At 38.7% G+C, this 24,337-nt stretch overlaps 1 protein-coding gene across 1 annotated transcript in view; it reads right to left on the reverse strand.

Annotated features, from left to right (window-relative positions):
- Positions 1-5,770: 5,770 nt before the first annotated feature.
- SLC18B1 (solute carrier family 18 member B1) overlaps positions 5,771-24,337 on the reverse strand; it is a 30,508-nt gene continuing 11,941 nt past the window's right edge. Inside the window, exons 5-14 of the mRNA XM_025383049.1 lie at positions 23,985-24,132; positions 20,565-20,721; positions 15,842-15,978; positions 12,857-12,958; positions 10,435-10,526; positions 9,199-9,294; positions 8,342-8,416; positions 7,249-7,342; positions 7,103-7,152; positions 5,771-6,556 (exon numbers count right to left, since the gene is read on the reverse strand). Coding sequence (XP_025238834.1) covers positions 6,490-6,556; positions 7,103-7,152; positions 7,249-7,342; positions 8,342-8,416; positions 9,199-9,294; positions 10,435-10,526; positions 12,857-12,958; positions 15,842-15,978; positions 20,565-20,721; positions 23,985-24,132 — 1,018 coding nt within the window. The 3' untranslated portion in view covers positions 5,771-6,489. The remainder of the gene's footprint in view (positions 6,557-7,102; positions 7,153-7,248; positions 7,343-8,341; positions 8,417-9,198; positions 9,295-10,434; positions 10,527-12,856; positions 12,959-15,841; positions 15,979-20,564; positions 20,722-23,984; positions 24,133-24,337) is intronic.

The following is a 24,337-nucleotide window of genomic DNA, read 5'->3' on the forward strand; positions in this document are numbered from 1 at the left end:
GGCATCTGATAATAATTAACATGGACATGGACTCTGGGGCCAGAATGACTGGGATTGAGCCACTGCCTAACTATGTGAGTATGAGCAAGTTTTGTTTCCGCTCTGTGCCTCAGTTTCCCCTATCTGCAAAATGGTGATATGTGCTGAATAATTTTTGCTGTTATTACTATTGCTTCATTCCTAGAAGATGGAGGCCCAGTTACAAGGGCCATGCCCAAGGCAGCTTTGACCCAGATGTGGCTGACATACCCGCCTGTCCTTGGTTACTGTCTTGTTAAAGGAATGTCAATGCATCTACTTCTTTATTTTTGCATTGTTCTGTCTGTCTCCACATAGTCTTTCAAGTTTCCTCTCTTCCAGATCAACCTGATCTGAATGGTTTCTCCTAAAATTATGAACTTAAATTCTGTTTCTACTTGCTAATCTTGATGGCATTCCCTCCAATCGTACCATAGATTATCTTTCTGATCAAAAGCTTTCACTCCACCTATTTCATGCACCATTCTATCTTTTAAAAAACACGCTAAACAGCCTGCTGTGTAACTGGATTACTCACACGTTGCCGTTGGGAATGTAGGATGGTACAGCCACTCTAGAAAACAGCTTAGCAGCTCCCTGAAAAGTGAATCATGGCTCCACTCCTTTCCCGCGCTGGGTGGCAGCCAGGCAGGGAGGCAGGGCAAGATCATAGCACCTCCTTTACCCTCCTATCCTTCCTCTGGGGATGCCTGACAGGACAGTAGGGGAAGAAATTCTTTACGAGTTGTTTCTTCAGTTTCTTGTAAGCTAAGCCATTAACCACAGTGACTACCTGCAAAACAGAATAATGGAAGTCTGGCATTTGTCTGCATTTTTTAAACACCTCAAAATGTGAGTCTTATGCCATAGTTCTACTGAATGGAGTTTGTTTATATGGAAAGATCAATTCATGAACAATATCAAATTGGAAATTCTCACTCTTCTGAATCATCTCACCGGTTTTCAGTGCTGTGTTATAAGAAATTCCTACAGCTATATGAATGAAGAAGCTGTGGGCAGATCTTAAGATAATTTAAGATATTAAAGATAAATTTAATAAATCTATTATTAAGATAAATTCTTAATTCTCACAGTTATATGAATGAAGAAGCTGTGGGCAGATCCTTCTTTCCCATGCAGTTCTTTCCAATTAATAGTGTTGCTTTACTACAATAATACTGTTTTTTCAGAAGATGCAGTAGCAAGCATACAATTCAATGCCGTAGCTCTCTTACTGCATATGATTGCCTACTTCCTAATTCACATCCCTGTCTCCCTCACTAAACCGTGTTCCAGAACTACAGGCTGGACCTACCTCACTAACAACCAAGACACGAACAGCCAAGCCATTCGCATTTTTATCAGATAAGTAAAACGAAAGAGACAAAAGCCAACCAATAAATATGATGATAAAACAGAAAACAATAGAAGAAATAAGCATAGCTAAAAGTTCTGAAAATATACGGAGAAGAAAAGGTATTAGTACTATTCTCAAACGAAAGATTTATCTACACTGGTTTTAATTCTCTTAAAAGAAAATAAAGAAACCTACCTGTATTTATGCAACAACTGATTTCATGGCTGTCATTTTTTAAATTTACAATAATGTTACTTGAGTGGTTTGGTATTCAATTTTTGTCTTGACTGATAAAAACTTACAAATGATATAATATACTGCTTTTTGTGTCTGGCATGCTATTGTTGACCTTTTGTCAACATGAAATACACTCTGAATTGTTTTAGTACTGATGATAAAATTGCACTGAACTACAAGTCAAAATTTGTTATGACATCATGTTTTCCTAGATGGTCCCTTGTAATACTCAACTATAAGTAAGCTGGGATTAGAAGTCCGGCTGTAGGTTTTCTGAAAGAAACTAGTGCAAATATTTAGGAGTTGCAAGCTGCTCTTAACGAAGACTGGCTGTGCAGACTTTAGTTTCCTTTGTTAATACTTTAAATAACATTTTAGCTTCTCCATGTAAATATGTTGTGTCTGAGCCTCCCCCTCCTGTGGGTTTGTTTCATAAAACAGGGTCATGTGACAGTGATACCAAAGAAAAGATGAGTATCATGGGACTACCCTGTGGATAATTTCCTTCTGATATGAATGTGTAGAGATATTTCTCAATTATTAATTGCACTTAATGAAAATTAATTGGCTATGTAAGAATTTATCACCCACATCTTTTCCAGCTAGGTTAGAGAGGGTATCTGTGACATATTTAAATCTTGATTATTAAAAAATAAGTAAATAGGTTTTTGTTTTTTTTTTTTGAGACAGAGTCTTGCTCTGTCGCCCAGGCTGGAGTGTAGTGGCATGATCTCCGGCTCACTGGAACCTCCTTCTCCCAGGTTCAAGTGATTCTCTAGCCTCAGCCTCCTGAGTAGCTGGGATTACAGGTGTGTGCCACCATGCCAGGCTAATTTTTGTATTTTTTGTAGAGACGGAGTTTCACCATGTTTACCAGGCTGTTCCTGAACTCCTGACCTCAGGTGATCCGCCCACCTCGGCCTCCCAAAATGCTGGCATTACAGGCATGAGCCACCCTGCCCAGTCAGATATTTAACTAATGTATGATATTTAATATTTATTGTCAAAATCAAGTTTCTTGTCTAAAATAAATTAGTTGAAAACAAACAAACTAATCATGCAGTTATCATGCAACCCAGTAGTTGTATTGCTGGACATTTATTCCAGGGAAATGAAGTCTTTTTTTTTTTTTTTTTTTTTTTTTTTTTTTGAGACAGAACCTCTCGCTATCGCCCAGGCTGGAGTGCAGTGGCGCGATCTCGGCTCACTGCAACCTCCGCCTCCCGGCTTCACGCCATGCTCCTGCCTCAGCCTCCCAAGTAGCTGGGATTACAGGTACCCTCTACCACGCCTGGCTAATGTTTGCATTTTTAGTAGAGACAGGGCTTCGTCGTGGGAGCCAGGATGGTCTCGATCTCCTGACCTCATGATCTGCCCACCTCAGCCTCCCAAAGTGCTGGGATTACAGGCGTGAGCCACCACGCCCGGTGAGAAATGAAGTCTTATGCTTGGTACCCCACCCTCTACCCTAGCCCCTGGCAAAAAAAGACAAAAAACCTGTTTCTAAATGTTCATAGCAGCTTTATTTGTAACAAATAAAGTAGTATTCCATTGTGTCATATAGCCACCCAATGGAATACTACTCAGCAATTTAAAGAACTGAACTATTGATACATGCAACAATGCCAATAGAATCAAGGGCATTATGCTGACTGAAAAAAGTCAATCCAAAAAGTTCCATATAATACGGTTTAATTTATACGTTTCTTAAAATGACCAGATGATAGAAATAGAGAATCGATTAGTGGCTGCCAGAAGTGAAGATGGGAGGGAAGTGGATGTGGCTACACAAAGGCAACACGAAGAATATGGCGATGGGAATGTTCTGTATCCTGGTTGTGCTATTGTACTATAGTTCTGCAAGATGTTACCATTGGGGAAACCGGGGAAAGAATACTCATGATATTTTTCTATTATTTCTTACAACTGCACGTGAATTAACAATTATCTCAAAATTGTTAAAGTTTAGTTTTTAAAAACGATCTGTAATTTGTATTTATCCTTTATAGTTTTCCTTTGGATTGATTTACGTATCATATTATAATGTATAGTTTGCAATGTGATCTTAACATAAAAGATACCTTTTATTACTAACATATTCCACATTTGGTTATATAAAATATTCTCATTATTAAAAAGGTTCTTTTAAGCTACTCAGTCTCATTACATTTAGAAGACTATAAATATATAAAAATATAAACACATACACAGAGATTTCCTTTGATAGTTTTGACCTACCTTTTGGTTTCCTTGTTCAAAGTGTTGTTTCCTCTGTCTTTTCTCATATTTTTAAACTTTTCTGTCACTTATCTTTTTTTTTTTTTTTTTTTTTTTTTTTTAAGATGGAGTCTTGCTCTGTCACCAGGCTGGAGTGCAGTGGTGTGATCTCAGTTCACTGCAACCTCCGCCTCCTGGGTTCAAGCAATTCTCCTGCCTCGGCCTCCCAAGTAGCTGGGACAACAGGCGTGCACCACCATGCCCAGCTAACTTTTGTATTTTTAGTAGAGATGGGGTTTCACCAGGATGGTCTCGATATCTTGACCTCGTGATCCATCCACCTTGCTCTCCCAAATTGCTGGGATTACAGGCGTGAGCCACTGCTCCCAGCCCACTTATCTTAATACTTGCAAAATTTCAAAATGAGAAAGGGGTAAATTTGGTTTTGTATATAGCATCTTTAAATACAATGCTATCCAAAGGAAGTATTGAGAGCAGTGTATTGGGAATGGGAATGAAGGAAGTTCTCTCCCCAGAGAGCCGGTGCAGGGGGCCAGGGTCACATTCTGTCCTGGCACTGCTCTGGGAAAGGAACTGCAGGCCATTTGTCCTCCTCACATTGGATCACACTCTGTAGGTTCAAGAGTGAAAGGCTTGAGGGGACAGGGAAATGAAGAGATCACAAGACAGATGTACATCCAGTCTTGACACTCAATGCCAGGCAGTCTTCCAAAGCCATCCTCTCCAACCCTTGGTATTGTCCTCCTTTTCCATATTTTTGGTTTTGGTGGTGTGCAATGACAAACCATGGCGGCTTGAACTTTTGCCACTTCAGGATCCATTTTGCTCCTCTTCTTCCCCAATTCACTAGCAGTCACCACCATCCACCCACACCCTCAAGCCAAAACCTAGGAGTCCTCCTAGATTCTTCTCTCCTCCCTCCACATCAGCACATTCTGTTGGTTCCACTCCCAGATAGAGCCTTTTCTCTCCATCACCAACTCCCTGGTCCAAACCATTATTGTCTCTCTCAAATCTTCCGAGGTTCCCCCTCCATTCCCATTTACCATCCCTATCCCCACCCACTCACTGTCCACATGCAGACAGAATCAGATTCTGGCATCACCTCCAGTTTACTAGACTCCAGCCAGCAGACCAAGCCTCATCTTTGACCATGTCAAGCCCTTGTGCACATACTACGGACTGTCCTCTGTCAGAATGAATGAATGGTGGCTACATTCTCCTCCTTCAGATCGCAATTCAAAGGTTGCACTTCCACGGACTTTTTCAAATTAGGCACCCACATCTAAGCAACTCTAGCCAACTGCTCTATCACATCACCATGTTTTTTTTTCCTTCTTAGCATTTCTGTAAGATAACTGGAGAGTCTGATATTTACTTGTTGTTTGTCTCTTCCACCAAAAGCAGAAATTGTGTTTATCTTGATCACAGCCAAATCCCTAGCATCTGGCACAGTGTCAGCCCAGAGAAGACATTGAAAAGATATTTTTGAATGAATACATAAAACCATTTCTTCTTTTAAAACATTACTGTAAATGTGGCTACTACACCATGAAAATAGGTCAAGAAGCATGAGAGTTACACAATAGACATTTATTCACTTTAACAACATCATGGATTTCACACGAAGTTGGAGGAAGCCCTTCCCTAACAAAACAAGCATTTGCATTAGGGGAAGGAGGCTGACCTGCTCTAGGGATGAAATACATCTACCAAGAATATGGATAAAAACAAAAACAGGGCCGGGCGCGGTGGCTCAAGCCTGTAATCCTAGCACTTTGGGAGGCCGAGACGGGCGGATCACGAGGTCAGGAGATCGAGACCATCCTGGCTAACACGGTGAAACCCCGTCTCTACTAAAAAATACAAAAAAAAAAAAAAAAACAAAAACAAAACAGATGGCAGAACCAAAAAACAGAGACATTAAAGGAAATGAACAACGTTATACCAAGTAATGTTTATAAATCCAGATCATAAGTGAACGTAAGTTACAAAAATGGAAGTTGTAAGTATTGTTATTCTTGTACTTTTCACACAAACAGACTTTTTAGAAATGTTTAAAGCCAGGGAGTGCTAGAGAGTTTCTGTATGGCAGGCAAGAATTCTTCCTTTTGAACAAGACCGAAAAACCTCAGGACAAAGAGAAAGTATATCTTTTAAAAACTGATTTCATAGTAATGTTTCTATATATTTTGAAGCACCTTTATACATTTAGAGCATATCAAATTAGTTCATTTATTTCCCTGTTCATAAAAAAGTACATTCACAGAATTAGTGTACTCAGAATAAAAAATAAACAGAGGAAATGAGAACTAACTCAAGTTAACAACAACATCTTCAAGGACAAGTTTGGTCACTTAAAAACTAAGTTTTGTTTTGTTTTGTTTTGTTTTGCTTGTTTTTAATTACCCCTTTCATACTTAATATTTCAAATATAGCTAGTTCAGCAGGACTGCTTTTCAGTATCACAGTAAGTACAACCCAATACAAGATCATCCAAAAACACGTTGACACTTCCAAGACACTGGCATGGGGTCCACGGAGTTTTGTGCGTAAAATTTTAGAAACCCTTCCTACAGTGATGTTTAAGGCCAGAAGCATTTATTTCTCAACTTTGTATCAATCCAGGATCCATCAGACTAGGTTTCATTAGGCAAGAGAGTAGTTCGTTCCTCCTCCGTGCTGAGGATGTTTTGAGATTTAGACCTACATTGAAGGAAAGAGATGAATATCAATATTTCTCATCTTAAAAACAAACAAACATAAAACCAGTACCTGTATCTCCATCCAACTATCTTTTTAAAAAAGTATCTACTGCCTGGGCGCAGTGGCTCACGCCTGTAATCCTAGCATTTTGGGAGGCCAAGGTGGGTAGATCACTTGAGGTCAGGAGTTTGAGACCAGCCTGGCCAACATGGTGAAATCCTGTCTCTACTAAAAATACAAAAATTAACAGTGCATAGTGGCCCACGCCTGTAATCTCAGCTACCTGGGAGGCTGAGGCAGGAGAATCGCTTGAACCCAGGAGGCAGAGGTTGCAGTGAGCTGAGATTGTGCCACTGCATACCAGTCTGGGTGACAGAGCAAGTCACCATCTCAAAAAATAAAAATTAAAAGAGTATCTACACAACTGATGAGCCTCAGAGTGCCTAGAAATCCACAGACTGGAAGAATAAATGTAAAATGTTATTTATTTTCCACTTGCACTGGCTAACTTTTAAAGAGAGAAAAAAGCCCCCAGATTGACCATACCTTCTTCTCCTTGAATACTCCAGTAGATAAAACAAGCCCATGGCTAATCCCTTAAACACAATTAAAAGTACTGATTAATGTGAATTTTCCAAGTCAAGTGTTTCCACAAATATAAGGAAAATGAAAATAAAAGACTGATTACTCACACTTATCAGAGCCCATAGACCTTGTATAGCTGCTGCCCATTCAAAACCAATTTTCTCATACAGAAATCCACCCAGCGTTGGTCCTAAAAAAGCACTAACAACAGAAAGAAGAAAAAGTATTCAATAGTGCAAAAAATAAATAATTACTTCATAAAAAGCTACATGATCCTTCAGTTGTAAGTATTCATAAAATTGGAAGATAAGTACCAAAGAAAAAACTAATTCCTGGACACAGCATTCAGTAAAAGAAAATAATTCTACCTGATAATGACATTCAAAATTTTTTTAACAGTTGTGAAATTATTACTGCTTCTGAAAAGTAGATGGCTTACATAAAAATAAAAAAGATGAAACAGGTTTAAAAAATTCTTTATATTATTCTATTCTCAGTATTTGCAACTAATATAACTCAATTCAAAACAATATATTACATTGGTTAGCATAGTTACCCTTCTGGTAGAAGGTAAAAATAAACAAATGAATGAATAAATGAATAAACTGTAAAAATCAGAGACATGTTTCTATTAAAGGAACTTATAAATATCACTTAAATAAGAAAAAGTATATGAAACCATTTTGACTAAGTATTAAACTGTTGGTATAGGCATTGATTGTCGAGTGAGAGGGTATGGATTAGAACTCTGGCTTTCCCCTAGAGGAACTGTTTGTCTTTGAGAAACTCATCTGATCTCTCAGTGTTTCAATTTCTTCATCAACTAAAATAAGGATAGTATTAATATTTTCCATCTTGCAAGTATGAATGAAATTAAAGGATGCTGGGCACAGTGGCTCATGCCTATAATCCCAGCACTTTGGGAGGCCAAGGCAGGCAGATCACCTGAGGTCAGGAGTTCAAGACCAGCCTGGCCAACATGTTGAAACCCTGTCTCTACTAAAAATACAAAAATTAGCCAGATGTGGTGGCTGGCACCTGTAATCTGAGCTACTCAGGATGCTGAGTCAGAAGAGTCTCTTGAACCTGGGAGGCGGAGGTTGCAGTGAGCCAAGATCGCACCATTGCACTCCAGCCTGGGTGACGAGAGTGAAACGCCATCTCAAAAAAAAAAAAGAAAGAAATTAAATGACTACTCACCCGATTGACCACATTGCACTGAAAAGACCTGATACAAGTCCCAATGTACTTAATCCCTCTTCAAACCCATTTTCACTGCAAAAAGAGACATGAGTGTATCCATTATTAAAAGGAAAACCTGTGTGAAAGAAAAATTGTATGATAGATCAATTAAGATAAACCAAGGATAATCTGGAAAAAACCAACAGCAAGAACACTCCACTTCTGAGATAAAAAGCAAATCTAATTTAAAAGAATTTTCATAGTTACATTTACTCCATGGTTTTCTAGAAATAATTTTTCTACATATATATGATATTAAGAAGCATGGCTTGTTTGCATTAAATACTTATAAAAATATACAATTAAGAAATTCTTAAAATGAGATGAAGATGGAAAGAGAACAAAGACAACTTTAAAAAAACAGAGATAGCTCCTTATTCCCATGAGAACTATTGAACTGACCCAGCACAGCCATAGTACTTAGTGTTCTTCATCATCACACCTATTAAACAAAAGAATGATGACCAGGTGACACATGCTGGTCACTCTAGGCTCTCTCATGGACCTCCTCCATGAAAGAGGAACAATGCTGAGACCTATCTGTTTTGCTTTAGCTTTTCAAAATTACATACATACTGAGGCATACATCAAGCCAGATATCTGTCCACAACCCATTTTAGCTATTAATGTACTATTATCATTTCTATTAGTGTATTATTACTATTTATATCATGATATCATATGCTACAGAATCATGAAGATTTGACATTGGGGCAAAAATATCCAACATGCTGCAAAATTGAAAAATTCAAGAAAGCCTGTGATACTCACTACTTATTCACAATACAGCTCTTCAAGCAATGGAAGTAACTTACTGTGCACAGCTGAGAATTTCCGGGAAAGTTGGAATTATACTCATTCCGGCAGAGATGCCATTTACAACTAGTATCAGCACCAGCAGCCAAAGCTGACTGCAAAAGGGTTTTGGAGAAAACAAATACAAAAAGAAAAACATTAGCATTTTAAGAAACACAAAGCTTAATGCTAAGGAAGTGAGGATCCCAGATACGTTATTTTCACTGATTATGTGCCTAGTCTCATTCCCATTCCCATCTAACCCATTTCATTCAGTTAGAGTGCCTTTTAGCTCCTTACAGCTTTTGTGGGGGCTGGGGGGAATTCATCCTGTTATCTCCATCTTTTTGGTCCTTTGGTTATATATATACATTTCTGGAGCCAACCTGGCTTCTTTTAACCAGACAAAATCCCTTCAAAATTAGTGAAAATGTCAGTACTAATACTGTTCTTTCAATCACTTGGCTTTGAACTTCAATTAATTTAAAAATGACATAGAAGGAAAGAGGTAAAAGAAGAGTCAGGAAACACATTTGTTCCATATGAGGAGACTATGCCAGTTACTTAATATATGTTACCAGATTTAATCCTTGTGATGTAAGTACTATTATCAGCTCCTTTTTGTAGAGGAGAAAACTGAGGCTCTTGGAAGTTAAGTGGTTTGCTTACTAGTACATGGCAAAGCCAAAACCTAAACTCAAGTCTGAAGGACTCTGAAACCCCTTCCTTTCCATATTACTATGTTTTATCCCAGAAGTACCTGAAAAGGTCTAAGAAGTTCAGTTTATTTTAGCAACTAAATTACATTAAGCAATTTAGTTGTAATTACATTAAGCAAGGTTTAATAGGCAGCTACTACATGCTAAGGATGATACAGAAACAAAAACAGATTTGGTCCCTGCCTCAAGGAAGAAGGATAGAAAAAAACAAAAATATATTCTAAGAACTATCAAGTAAAGGTAAGTAGCAACAAATTCTATTTTAAAAATAAAGTATAAACAAGTAGGTACAATTGAAATACAGGAGAATATGCATTTTTGTCATTTGAGACAGATTTTATGCATTTTTTTTCTGCTTCTCCCACTGCTAGCTTCTAGTAGGGTAAAATATTGTCAGCCTAACAATTCAATAGAGTACTACAGTTAATTATTTAAATATTAATGTTCCAAATACTAACCTATACCAGTGTTAAAACAAAATTTTTTGAAATAATTCCTAATGTTATTTAGCCAAACATACAGAAGAAAAAAAACTACCTTTTAATATGCAAGACTGGGACAGGCCCTAAGAGTATGTAGCACCCAGCCGTGATTAAGTTGCCAAATACCAGAAGCCATTTCCTTAGAGGCTGGTAAGGAGAAAGAGAGTCAAAATGAGTCTTAGAGGCAAAGACCCTCCATAATCAAACAATATAAAACAATAGTAAAAAACACAAATCATGATATTCAAAAACCCAAATACAATGAAGAAAACAAAACTTTACATTTATTTATTATTTTTTAATTTTTTAATTTTATTTTTTATGTTTTTGAGACGGAGTCTTGCTTTGTCGCCCAGGCTGGAGTGCAGTGGCAGCGCGATCTCGGCTCATTGCAAGCTCTGCCTCCCGGGTACAGGACATTCTCCTGCCTCAGCCTCCCAGGTAGCTGGGACTACAGGTACCCGCTACCACACCGGGCTAATTTCTTTTGTATTTTTTTAGTAGAGACGGGGTTTTACCATGTTAGCCCGGATGGTCTCGATCTCCTGACCTTGTGATCTGCCTGCCTTGGCCTCCCAAAGTGCTGGGATTACAGGAGTGAGAAAATAAAGAGATGAGAAACTCGCAAGCAAGGACAATATATAACAAGACAGAAAGTGAACAAAGGACAAAGATTTCTTAGCAGGGGAGTGTATTGCAGATCAGATTTTGCACATGATGAACTATTACAAATATAACAACAAAAAAACTAACTATAAAATGCAATGACCAGCCAGGCGCGGTGGCTCACACCTATAATCCCAACAGTCTGGGAGGCCAATGTCGGAAGATTGCTTGAGCTCACAAGTTTGAGACCAGCCTAGCCAACATGGTAAAACCCAGTCTCTACTAAAAAAGCACAAAAATTAGCCAGGTGTGGTGGTAGACATCTGTAATCCCAGCTACTCAGGAGGCTGAGGCTGGAGAATTGCTTGAACCTGGGAGGCGGAGGTTGCAGTGAGCCAAGATCATACCACTGTACTCCATCCTGGGCAACAGAGCAAGATTCTGTCAAAAAAAAAAAAAAAAAAAAAAACCAGTGACTACAAAAAAACCCCCAACCAGGTATTAATAGTTACAATACCTAGAAAAATCACATCATTAAAAAATTACCTGCTAGAGACTGAATGCTTATATCCCCCCAAAATTTATACATTAAATCTTAACACCCAATGTTCTGGTATCTGGAGGTGAGCCTTTGGAAGGTGATTAGGTAATGAAGGTGCAGCCTTCATGAAGAGGATTAGTATCCCTATACAAGAGGCCACAGAGAGCTCCCTTGCCTGTTCCATCGTGGTGAGGTTACAGTGAAAGAAGACAATCTGTGCACCAGGCAACAGGCCCTCATCAGACATCAGATCTACCAGTGCCTTAATCTTGGACATTTTGGTCTCCACAATTGTGAGAAACAAATTTCTATTGTTTATAAATCCTCTCAGTTTATGGTATTTTGTTACAGTATCCTGAATGGACTAAGATCGTATCCACTAAAATTATCCCTTATAAACTACTTGAATCAGGACAAAACTTACAGGGGTGCCATATCCGCTCAGTTAAGTAAGATTATGTCTGAAAACCAAGCTCCAAACACTGTTTAAGATACTTGCTTTTGGACATCTGGGTTACTAAGTATTCCACAAGTAAATCAGTTCTTGATAAATATGCAAATGAAATGAAGGGAAATGCAAAATATAAGCCCTAAAATGACAGAAGTTTAAGATTTGACTAGCAGTACTAATTCTGTGCTCTCATCATCTGTACCGAATAGTTTAAACCTGGTTGAAAGAGAACAGAAGGGTATTTTTTTTTTTTTTTTAAACAGAAAGGCTATGAGATAACCAGTCCATATTTATGTGGTCAATTTTTTCACTCACACAGAAAATCTAAATTATCTCCTCCTAAAGAAGAAATCTCTCAATTTGATCAAGTCTGTAATAGCCTCTAGGACTTTGCCCTATTTATTAAGATCAATCCTTTTTTTTTTTTTTTTTTTTACATCAAGAGAGTTTTTTTCTTTAGAGAGTCTAATCCAGGAGCCGGATGTGGTGGCACATGCCTATAATCCCAGCTACCTAGGAGGCTGATGCAGGAGGATCACTTGAGACCAAGAGTTCAAGGCTGCAGTAAGCTATGATCGTGCCACTGCCCTCCAGTCTGGATGACAATGTTGGGGGAAGAAATTAGAAAAAGAAAGTCTAATCCAATTTTTTTTTTTTAAGCCTAAGACTCTTCCTCTTTTCCCAGGTGAAGCAATTTAAAGTGAATTGGTTTAGTGTGATAGCTGACCCTTAGGGTGATAGAAGATACTGCAACCTCTCCCTAGTCCAGTTGAATATATCAAGTCTAACCAGTGGACCCCTAGAGTTCCAAAGGAACAACTGGAAAACCACTGCTCTAAACATGCAAAAGTGACTCAAATATAAATTAAGTGTACGTACTGGCATTTTATCACTTAGGAGACCAAATAGTGGTGAAGAGATGGCATAGGACAGTGCCAGACCCAGGAATACTAGTCCCACATATCCAGCTGGTAAATTAAACTGTAAAAGAAATCCTATATTAAAGTCACATAATTAAGTCATTTTTAAGTAAACATCCCTCTTTTCCTTCTACCATTTCTTTAGCTCTTATTATTACCATGAGTCTATTAATAATATTCTGCGCTGTCCTAATTTTCATCTTACCTTTGAAAATGCACTACTTTTTCTCTATGGGAGGACAACCTAACCAGAAGTCAGAAGAGAAGATTTTTTGCTTTGTAGCCTTTGGCATTAAACATACTTTGCTTCCATAACTCAGAGTGAAAGGAGCTGGGCACATTCCTCAGCCCCCGGGCTCAAAACTCCCTGAGCCTAGTACAAACACATCCCATCCTCCCATCCCACCACATACTGCCATATATCTCTCAAACTCCCTGAGCCCAGTACAAACACCACCTGGAAAGTCTCCGATAAGGAGACAGCCGTTCAAGGTTACTGAAAGCGCGGGAGCCAAAATAATTTCTTTGTTCCCCTGCAACTTTCGGGCTATAAAAAGCAAACGCTCGCATTGATCGGGGCCCTCTTGTATACTGTGTAAAGGAGGGACCAGGTTCGAACTTGTAGTAAAGATCCTTGCCGCTTGGCTTTGACTCTGGACTCTGGTGGTCTTCTTTGGGGAACGAACAGTCTGGGCATAACAAGAGCACTTTTATATGTAAATTAATGTTTTGCAAACTTCAATGTGCATAAAAATTACCTGGAGAATTTGCTAAAAGAGATTCTTGGATTCCAACCATAGGGTTTCTGATTCAGAAAAAGAAGAAAATAAATTTCTAAAGATTTCTTAGGTTGGAGTTGGGTAATGGGATGGGCTGCAGCACTTCAACCTGAAAAGGGGGCAGCAGTGGTGAGGCACCACCAATAGCCCTGAGGGAGTCAATGTCTGATGTAAAACTGGGTGTGGTGGCGCATGCCTGTAATCCCAGCATTTAGGGAGATTGAGGCAGGTGGATCACTTCAGGTCAGGAGTTTGAGACAAGCCTGGCCAACATGATGAAACACCATCTCTATTGAAAAATACAAAAATTAGCCTGCTGTGGTGGCACATGCCTGTAATCCCAGCTACTCAGGAGGCTGAGGCAGGAGAATCGCTTGAACTTGGGAGGCAGAGGCTACGGTGAGCCAAGATCATGCCACTATACTCCAGCTTGGGTGACACAGTGAGACTCTGTCTCAAAAGCGAAAAAAAGTTCTGATATAGTCCATCATCAGCCAGAAACAAGAAGGGCCTATACTACCTCCCATACCACAAATGGGTTGATTATAGTTATCTTCGAGGAAACCTCCTGTCTTCCTCATCTTTTTAAAATAAATTACATTTTCTTGAGAAACAACAACAAAAAAGATTTCTTATAAGATATACACAAACAGCTTAGATTTCCCAGAGATTAGTTATAGATTTTTTTTCATTGTTTAGACACAACTTCTTAAAAGCACAGAAAAACAGCTGAAAAATACAGGTTATTGACGATCTAAATGGACTGTGTCAGTATAATCACAAAACATTTTTCTTATGGGCGTCACACGTATCTGTGTGAAGAGACCACCAAACAGGCTTTGTGTCAGCAATAAAGCTTTTTAATCACCTGGGTGCAGACGGACTGAGTCTGAAAAAGGAGTCAGCAAAGTGAGATGGGGTGGGGCGGTTTGATCAGATTTGGGTAGCTAGTGGAAAATTACAGTTAAAAGTGGTTATCTCTTACGGGAAGGGGCGGAGGTCACAAGGTGCGGGATGGGGAGATCATAAAACTCATTGCCCAGGGGAGGAATGTCACAAGGTCGATTGATCAGTTGGGGAGGGGCAGGAACAAATCACAATGGTAAAATGTCATCTTTTATGGTTCTTCAGTTGCTCCAGTTCATCTGGATGTATACATGCAGGTCACAGGGGTTATGATGGCTTAGCTTGGGCTCAGAGGCCTGACATTGGGTAACTTACGGTACTCACTGGCTAAAAGCAATATTATATTACTGTCTAAATCTTGGACCAGGCACTAAAATAACAGTCTCCAAGTTTACCTGTGAAGTTCCTCAAACTGTCTTCAGTGATTTCAAGGGGTAGTGTAAAATTATAAGAAAAATTAATTTTAATCTTTACATTCTATGATCAGTAAATGTTCAGAAAGCATTTGAAATGACCGTATTAGCAACTTTATTGATATTAGAAAGTATATTGAAACTTAAGTTTCTGTGCTATTTTAAATCTAGTACCTCAAAGTCATTATGGGCCGAAGTTAGTCATTTTTGCCTTTTATCAACACATATTAATTGTCCAGTGTAATTGACTACCACACCTTGTAATGGACTTCACTGTGTCAGTAATAATATTTTTTCAAAAATATCTAAGAACAAATTTCGATGACTTCAAACTTTTAGAATTCAACATTTTAATTTTTAGTTCTAGGGATACTTGGTTCCTTTCTCAAATCCCAGAATAATACAGTCCATAGTCATCTGATTATATGAAGTAGCCTAAAAAGTCAGTAGACCCAGGGGGGATCTGTTACAGAAGAAGCACATCTTACATCAAATGAGCTACTGTGTACCCCTAATGTCTCACTGCAATTCAAACAAACAGAGGAAAAGTATCCTTGTTAAACAGCATGGATGATGCCCAAGCTAGACCTACAATGACATGAGCAAGGTCTTAGAAAGAAGGAAACTAATGTTTTGGCCACTTAGTGAAAGACTTCTTTCATTTTTACTGAATCAGATCCCTAGTTCACAGGCACAGCAGAGATGGACAGGCTACCTCGGTGTGTAGTGCCCATTCTGCCTCCTTCTCCCAGCCACGCAAAGGTCTTTCCACAGAGCAGGGCCCAAGAACAAGCAGTTACATCCACCTGCTACAACGCAGCACTCTTCAGCAACCAGGCAACTTACCTTCTCCAAAACAAAGAGAGACAGAGTAGGATCAAGGAAGCCAAAACATGAGCTGAGTGAGTTGATGACGAAGGCTATAAGGCCAACTTTGGGTAAAGCAATCAGTTTCCAGAATGAGTGTTCACCTGGATCAGACTCTTTGGGGAAAAAAGAAAAAAGAAAAAAAAAAATCAAAGCAATTAAAATCTCTTAATTTTAACTCATTTGGAAAACTGGTAAGACCATCTTTATCTGGTAATCAACACAACTCAACCTCTGAGTTTGCCTAAAATTGTATACAATCTACACTTGCATATAAATTATTCAAACCTAGAGGCCACATTCAATTTATCAAAAACAATTTCCCAAATTAGAAAGAATCAACTGGAATGAGAGTGTGAGGGAAAGAAGGAGTCTTAGGTTACAGGTTGTAACTATTATACTCATCCTGGCCAGAGATAATATCAGGTTTAGACATTGTATTAATCTGTTCTCACACTGCTAATAAAGACATACCTGAGACTGGGTAAAGGAAAGAGGTTTAAGAAACTCGAAGTTCCACATGGCTGGGGAAGCCTCACAATCATGGTGGAAGACGAAGGAAGAGTAAAGGGACACCTTACATGGCTGCAGGCAAGAGAGCTTGTGCAGGGGAACTCCCATCTATAAAAATATCAGATCTTGTGAGACTTATTCACCACCATGAGAACAGTATGGGGGAAACCACCCCCATGATTTAATTACCTCCACCTGGCCCCACCTTTAACATGTGGTGATTATTACAATTCAAGGCGAGATTCGGGTGGGGATATAGCAAACTCATATCAGACATGAAAGCTTTTTTTTTTTAAGAGATGGAGTGTATTGCTCTGTCACCCAGGCTGGAGTGCAATGGTGTTATTATAGTTCACTGCAGCCTCCAACTCCTGCACTCAACTGATCCTCCTGCCTCAGCTTCCCAAGTAGCTGGGACTACAGATGTGCACTACCTCACCCAGCTAATTTAAAATTTTTTTAGAGATGGGGTCTCCCTACATTGCCCAGACTGGTCGCAAATTTTTGGCCTAAAGCGATCCTCCCACCTCAGCCTCCCACTTATGGATGTGGAAACCCTTTGATGGCCATGACAGCCTTCATTTATCCCCATTTCTCCCACAATATCCTGCACAGTTCATTAGTCTATAAATACTTGTTGAATCACGATCAAATATGGAGCAAAGTGCAAAAACATCATGAAGTGTGGTTCAACTATTTTAAGTGTTATCCTTAGATTTTTTCAGGATATAAGAGATAAAGTGAAACCTTGGTGTTAGTTTTTGTTTGTTTGTTTTTGTTTTTTTTGTTTGTTTGTTTATGTGTGTGTGTGTATGTGTGTGTGTGTCTTCTTTTTTTTTGAGACAGAGTCTCACTCTGTCACCCAGGCTGGAGCGCAGTGACGCGATCTCGGCTCACTGCAACCTCCGCCTCCTGAATTCAAGCAATTCTCCTGAGCCTCAGCCTCCTGAGTAGCTGGGATTACAGGTGCACGCAACATGCCTGGCTAATTTTTGTATTTTTAGTAGAGACGGGGTTTCACCATGTTGGTCAGGCTGGTCTCGAACTCCTGACCTCCAGACCCATCCACCTTGGCCTTCCAAAGTGCTGAGATTACAGGCATGAGCCACTGTGCCTGGCTGGTGTTAGTTTCTTAATTATGAACCACGTATTCAATGGTGAAATAAATCTGAGCACATCCTTGATGCTCAACTACAGAAACTACAGGATGTAGTTGGACTTAGAAAGAGGAGAAACACCACTGTGTGGCTCAGTGAGGTATTGCAGGCAGGGAGACAAGTTGGTGTGATTTTTGAATTGTATATACTAAGGATATTTAGTCACTTTTAAACTAAAAATGATAAAAGATTCCAATTTTAATTGGTTACATTTATTGTGAAAGTAAGAAGTATTATGTATTTATGGTAAAAAATAAATCATTACTGCATAATAGTCCCTGTTCCTAAAATCCAGGGTGAGAAAAGGAGTTGTCATAGTGAGAATATATTAAAACATCCATGAAAATGAAACATAATTAGTATAATTAAGCTGTTGAAGACCAAGTAATGAAAACTTGGGGTACTTGCTTGAAGGGACATGACTCCCTGGCTGACAAAACCTGCCACAGGAAGTTACTGTTAGAGATGGGGAATAGGGTTGTCCTCAAGTGTGAGGGGGCAGGAAAAATGCTGAGCACTATGGCACTACCTACACCAGATCTAGTCCAGTGATCGAGAAGGTTTAGAAAAACTCCCCAGAAAAGGGCTGGGCACAGTGGTTCACGCCTGTAATCCCAGCACTTCGGGGGGCCGAAGTGGGTATATCATGAGGTCAAGAGTTCGAGACCAGCCTGGCCAACATGGTGAAACCCTGTCTCTACTAAAAATATAAAAATTAGCCAGGTGTGGTGGCACAGGCCTGCAATCCCAGCTACTCTGGAGGCTGAGGCAGGAGAATTGCTTGAACCTGGGAAGCAAAGGTTGCAATGAGCCAAGATTGCGCCACTGTATTCCAGCCTGAGCAACAGAGCAAGACTGTCTCACAAAAAAAAAAAAAAAAAGAAAGAAACCCCTCCGCCCCCCAAAAAGGTAATAAAATCAAGTTTTGCAAGATAAGTAAGAGTTAGGTAGAGTGGAAGAAAGATATTCCAGATCATATGGCTCTTCTACTTAAATCTAACAATAGGCCAGGCACAGTGGCTCACACCTATAATCCCAGCACTTTGAGAAACCAAGATGGGAGGATCACTTGAAGTCAGGAGATCGAGACTAGACTGGCCAACATGGTGAAACCCTGTCTCTACTAAAAATACAAAAATTACCCTGGTGTGGTGGCATGTACCTGTACTCCCAGCTACTTGAGAGGCTGAAGCATGAGATTTGCTTGATCACGGGAGGCAGAGCTTGAAGTGAGCCAAGATTACACCACTACACTCCAGCCGGGGTGACAGACTCCGTTTCAAAAAAAAAAATCTAACAATAGCTCCCAATGGCTTTCAGGATAAAGTTCACATTTCATGGATTTAAGGATTTTTTATTTTAAAAAATAAGTAAAAATTGTCTCTATTTATGGTATAAAATATTATATTTTGATATATGTATACATTGTGGAATAACTAAATGAAGCTAATTAACATGCTTTGCCTCACATACTTTTTTTAATGGTAAGAACACTTAAAATCTACTATTGACAATTTTCAAGTGTACAATATGTTGTTATTAACTATAGTCGCCATGATGTACAATGGATCTCTTAAACTTACTAGACCTTAAAGATTTTAATAAGATAATTGACATGTCCATGACTCTATTTTAGAAGTATTTTTTTTTTAGAGCAGTATAGGAGAGGGGACCTGGTGAGCAGATATAATGAATGATTCTTAGCCACCCAATGCTAAAGCCACACTGTCTATGGGTCTAAAAGGTGGTAAAGAAATGGACAGAACTTATAAAATAAAAAATTCTGCCAATATCAGTAATTTTTAAAATTTATTTGATTTTCTAGCATCATCTATCTATAAACTCTTCTAAAACAATAACTTTTTTTTTTTTTTTTTTTTTGAGACAGAGTCTCACTCTCCTGCCCAGGCTGGAGTGCAGTGCCGTGATCTTGGCTCACTGCAACTTCCGCCTCCTGGGTTCAAGCAATTCTCCTGTCTCAGCCTCCTGAATAGCTGGGATTACAGGCATGCACCACCATGCCTGGCTAATTTTTGTATTTTTAGTAGAGACGGGGTTTCACCAGGTTGGCCAGGCTGGTCTCGAACTCCTGACCTCAGGTGATCTACCCGCCTCAGCCTCCCAAAGTGCTGGGATTACAGGCATGAGCCACTGTACCTGACCAAATAACAACAATCTTTAAAAGTAGTATTAATTGGGAATACTTAAATCTACATTTACAGCCTTAATATTATCAATCCTAGAGATTTTTTTTAAATACCAGTTTATAATTTTTTCGGGGGGGCGGACACAGTCTCGCTCTGTCACCCAGGCTGGAATGCAATGGCACAATCTTGGCTCACTGCAACCTCCACCTCCTGGGTTCAAGCGATTCTCATGCCTTAGCCTCCCAAGTAGCTTGGACTACAGGTGTGCACCACCACGCCCAGCTAATTTTTGTACTTGTAGTAGACACAGGGTTTCACCATGTTGGCCAGGCTGGTCTCGAACTCCTCTCCTGGCCTCAAGTGATCTACCAGCCTTGGCATCCCAAAGCGCTGTGATTACAGGCATGAGCCACTGTGTCCGGCCCAGTTTATAATTTTTTAAAAACACTATTAAAAGAGAACACCTTAATCTACATCCTTGTATCTGAGCTACTCTGTGAAGACAGCTGCAAGGACCACTGGGGAAGAAGGATGGGCATTATTCTCTTAGCTTACAGCCTTCTAGGAACACTGGGCTATGTGTGGCCCACAGAAACTTCTGGCTTTGATATTTAGTTTAGTCCAAGAAAATCTCTCATAGACACAGCATATGGTAATGGTTTATGATCAGAAGTTAAATATTTGCTAGCTCTAAAGGTTGGAAAGAATTTTTAATTTACAGAAATTCATATAAACTAATTGCCTGCATTACTGAAAAAATAATCAGTTATTTTTAAAAGCTACTTTTGATTATATAAAATAAAACAATATCTGGTAAACTGGTCTCTTACAAAGGTATAAACATATATTTAAGGTTCTTAAAATGAGTCATAAGTGTGGACTTACCATAATTGGGTAAAATATACATATTCAGTGGTACCATCAGCAAAACGATGCATCCCAGAACTATAAAGGGCACTTCATAGCCAAAGGACTGATATAAAAAGCCACCTACAGGAGGACCTAGTATTAGCCCCAGTCCAGAAAATGTCTCAAGACTTCCCTTAAAATGAGAAAAAGAAAAAATCAGTTTAAATATTTCATTTGAAGAATTAACAAGGTACTATCTAAAAAAACGAAATTCTGTCTTCTTCATAATTTACATACACACACTCCCAAGATGGACTCAAAATTTAAATGCACATATTGAAATCATAAAACTATTAGAAAAATAAAATATGGGAATATTTAAAAAATTGTTATCATAGGGAAGGTATTGTAATTGTGACATAAAACACCAGAAGATAAAAAAGATTGACAAATCTGATTACGTGAAAATATGGAAACTATGCATAAAAAAAATCAAAAGATAAATGAAGAACAGAGAAAAAAATGGCAAAGAACTAATTCCCCAAATACATCATGAGAGCTACAATGAGGAAAAGAAAAATGGGCAAATGCTATAAATAAACTGTTGACACATAGAGTGGAATACAAAGATATTTTGGAAGTTCACCCTCACTTTTTAAAAGAAATGAAATGAGCAAATTTAAACCACCAGATACCAATTTTCACCTATTTCCTATCGAATGCGCTATGCTAGCAAGTGAACACCAGTAGGCGATTTGGCAAATTAAGGCACATATCTCATGACGCAGAATTCCACTTGTAAGAAACTAACTTACAAGTAAAGACATGCAGATGTGACATGGTATGTATATAAGCTTATGCACTATAGCAGAGTTTTGCAATAGCAAAAGATGAAAATAATCTAAATATTGATCAACGATGTAAGTAAACCAGGTTATATCCACACAGTGAAATACTATATAGCCAGTAAGAAAAGTAAAGAGTAAGAAAGTTCCTTATATGTAGGTACAGGAAGATCTCCAAGATGATTTCATTGTTGGTGTAACCAGTGAGGTGCTGAATGGTACATATGGTATGCTACCATTTGTGTAAAGAAAAAAGAGGGATAATGCAATAGTCCTGTCCAAGTAAAAAAATAAAAAGAAAAAAGGGGGAGGGAAATCATGCTCTCTTGCTTGCGCTCTCTCTCTCTTTCTCAGTGTGTGTGTGTGTGTGTCAGTGTGTACATACATATATGTGGAATTTCTCTGGAAGAAACCTACAATATCTGTTGCCTTCCCTAAGGGGATGGAGGGCTGGGCACCTGCACAACTGGTGTGTATACAAAGGCTGAGCAATAGTTATATGTAGAATATATTTACTATATTCTATGTTCCCTTCTGTAACTTTTGAATTTTGTACAATATAAAATTATTTTGTTTAAAGTTAAACAAAACAATGCTATGGAAAAAAAGGGTTTACCACTATAGATATTGCAACATTTTAAATCAATCTAGTTTTTAGGGACCTTAAACAGAGATCTGTGGCTTGCAACCTTATATCTTCAGACCTTACAGAGTACACAAAAGTATTCTATTAATAACTTTCAACACTTCAAAAAGAAACTGAAATTCTTTAATCACAATAAGGCCATCCAGATCAATTACCATGTTAGTGTGTTAGCTGTTGGCTGCAATTTTATACAGAAACTTGGTATAGCAACACTGGTGTCTCTTGCTGATCAGAAGATCCAATGGACTATTATCATTATCGTAGTAATTTATTAGGTAGCGCTTTCCAGAGTGTTCCACAGAATACCAGCTCTTTAAGAGATCAACAAGTCTTGTTTGTTTGAAAAAATAGTTCCAGCCTGGCGTGGTGGCTCACACTCATAATCCCAGCCACCTTGGAAGGCCAAAGTGGTAGGATTGCTTAAGCCCAGGAATTGAAGACCAGCCTGGGCAACTCAGCAAGACCCTGTCTCAGAAAAAGAAAGAAAAAGAAAGAAGGAAAGAAAGAGAGAGAGAAAGAAAGAGAGAAAGAAAGAAAGAAGAAAGAAAGAAAGAGAAAGAAAGAAAGAAAGAAAGAAAGAAAGAAAGAAAGAAAGAAAGAGAAAGAGAAAGAGAGAAAGAAAGAGAAAGAAAGAAAGAAAGAAAGAAAGAAAGAAAGAAAGAAAGAAAGAAAGAAAGAAAGAAAGAAAGAAAGAAAGAGGGAGGGAGGGAGGGAGGGAGGGAAGGAAGGAAGGAAGGAAGGAAGGAAGGAAGGAAAGAAAGAAAAGATAGAAAAAAGCGGTTCCATAGTTAAAGTGCGTTGTAGAACATCTAATAAAGTAATCCTACTCCAGGATTTTCAAGGTCTGAAGACATTAATGTGAACTAGGCATCTCTAAGTTAGAGGCAGCAGACAGCACTCTCCAAACCTGCTTAGCCATAAACCCTTATCTTATAGGGCATATCAACAGACTAGTGTTCTTCTCAGCCCCTTCTCAGAAAAATATATTTTTTTTCCTCCCTTTCCAGAGAAATATATTTTCTGGAAATGTAAATTGTATACCTGCCAAATGGCAACAGAATCTAACATAAACCTATCCAGCTATATACATAAATGCTTAACAAAAAGTGGGAATAAGTATTTACACAGCAAAGCGTTTACCTGAGAGTAAAAATTTTCAAACTACAGTATTAAATGAGTAAATAAGGGAGTCCTTGTTACTAAGCTGATTAGATTCTGAAGTCTAAGAGAACAATTAAACGCTATAAGGGCGCCATACAGACTCTGATATGAGTCTTTCAGAAGCGCATGGGCCCAGAGAGAGAGAGCTATAATAGAAAAGACTTCTTGGGGGTCAGAGAGGCAGCTGCCTATGGATGGGATGGGAATCTGATATGTCACTAATACCAGTTCTATAAGCATCTAAGCAGTATACAAAAACACATGTCAATATGATGCCACCAGGATTTGGATTTTTACGTCAAAATGCAAAAGCATCCTCAGATAGACAGTGCAGAAGCACTTAAGGACTTTGAGATGATTTCTAAGATCCCGTGCATAAATCTGGGGAAAGCGGAGGAAGGACTTCAGTATGAATTGATAATTTTGCCACTAGGGATAACTCTTTTTCTAAGGCAGAGGAATGCTGCAGGCAGCTCAACCACAATCTAGGCTACAGGTAGACAGCAAAAAAAACTACCAAGGAAATTTTTTTTTTAAGTGGTAAAAAGAATGACTGATTTGGACCACATTTACCTGTCAAACTGCCCATTCAGGGAATTCTAAAACCAGGAAGAGCACCTAAGTAACACCAGTGTTACATTTATTGACAGGCTTGCTGCTAGTCGAACTCGGGGTGAAAGGCAACAATAATACAGAGAGTACAGAAATGCAAGTATAGAAGAATGGATCCCAGCTTTAACTTGGAAGGGCAAATATTTTGGCCTACGCTCAAAGGAAAGTGGGAAATACTTATAAAATACATACCAATACCGTAGCCACGTTATTTGGAAAAGCCTTTGCCAGGATAGAAGAAGATGCAGTCACTGCTGCAGCAAAGCTAACTGCATCCATTACTCTCACTAGAAAACACATAGCAATAAATACTGGTCCATCTGGAACTCGGTCCAATACACTAAAAAGGAATAAGACAATTCTCAAATGCCAAGCTAGTTTTCATTTCTTTCCTTTTTAACTGTACTCACTAAAAAGAGTAGTACCTCACCCATAGTTATTAGAATAAATCACTTTAGAATATAATTTTTTTTTTTTTTTTTTTTTTTTTTTTTTTTTTTTTTTTGTATAGGGTCGCCCCTTGCTCCCGCGTGGGGTGGGGGGGG

Source organism: Theropithecus gelada, chromosome 4, assembly GCF_003255815.1.
Source record: "Theropithecus gelada isolate Dixy chromosome 4, Tgel_1.0, whole genome shotgun sequence".
NCBI lineage: Eukaryota > Metazoa > Chordata > Mammalia > Primates > Cercopithecidae > Theropithecus > Theropithecus gelada.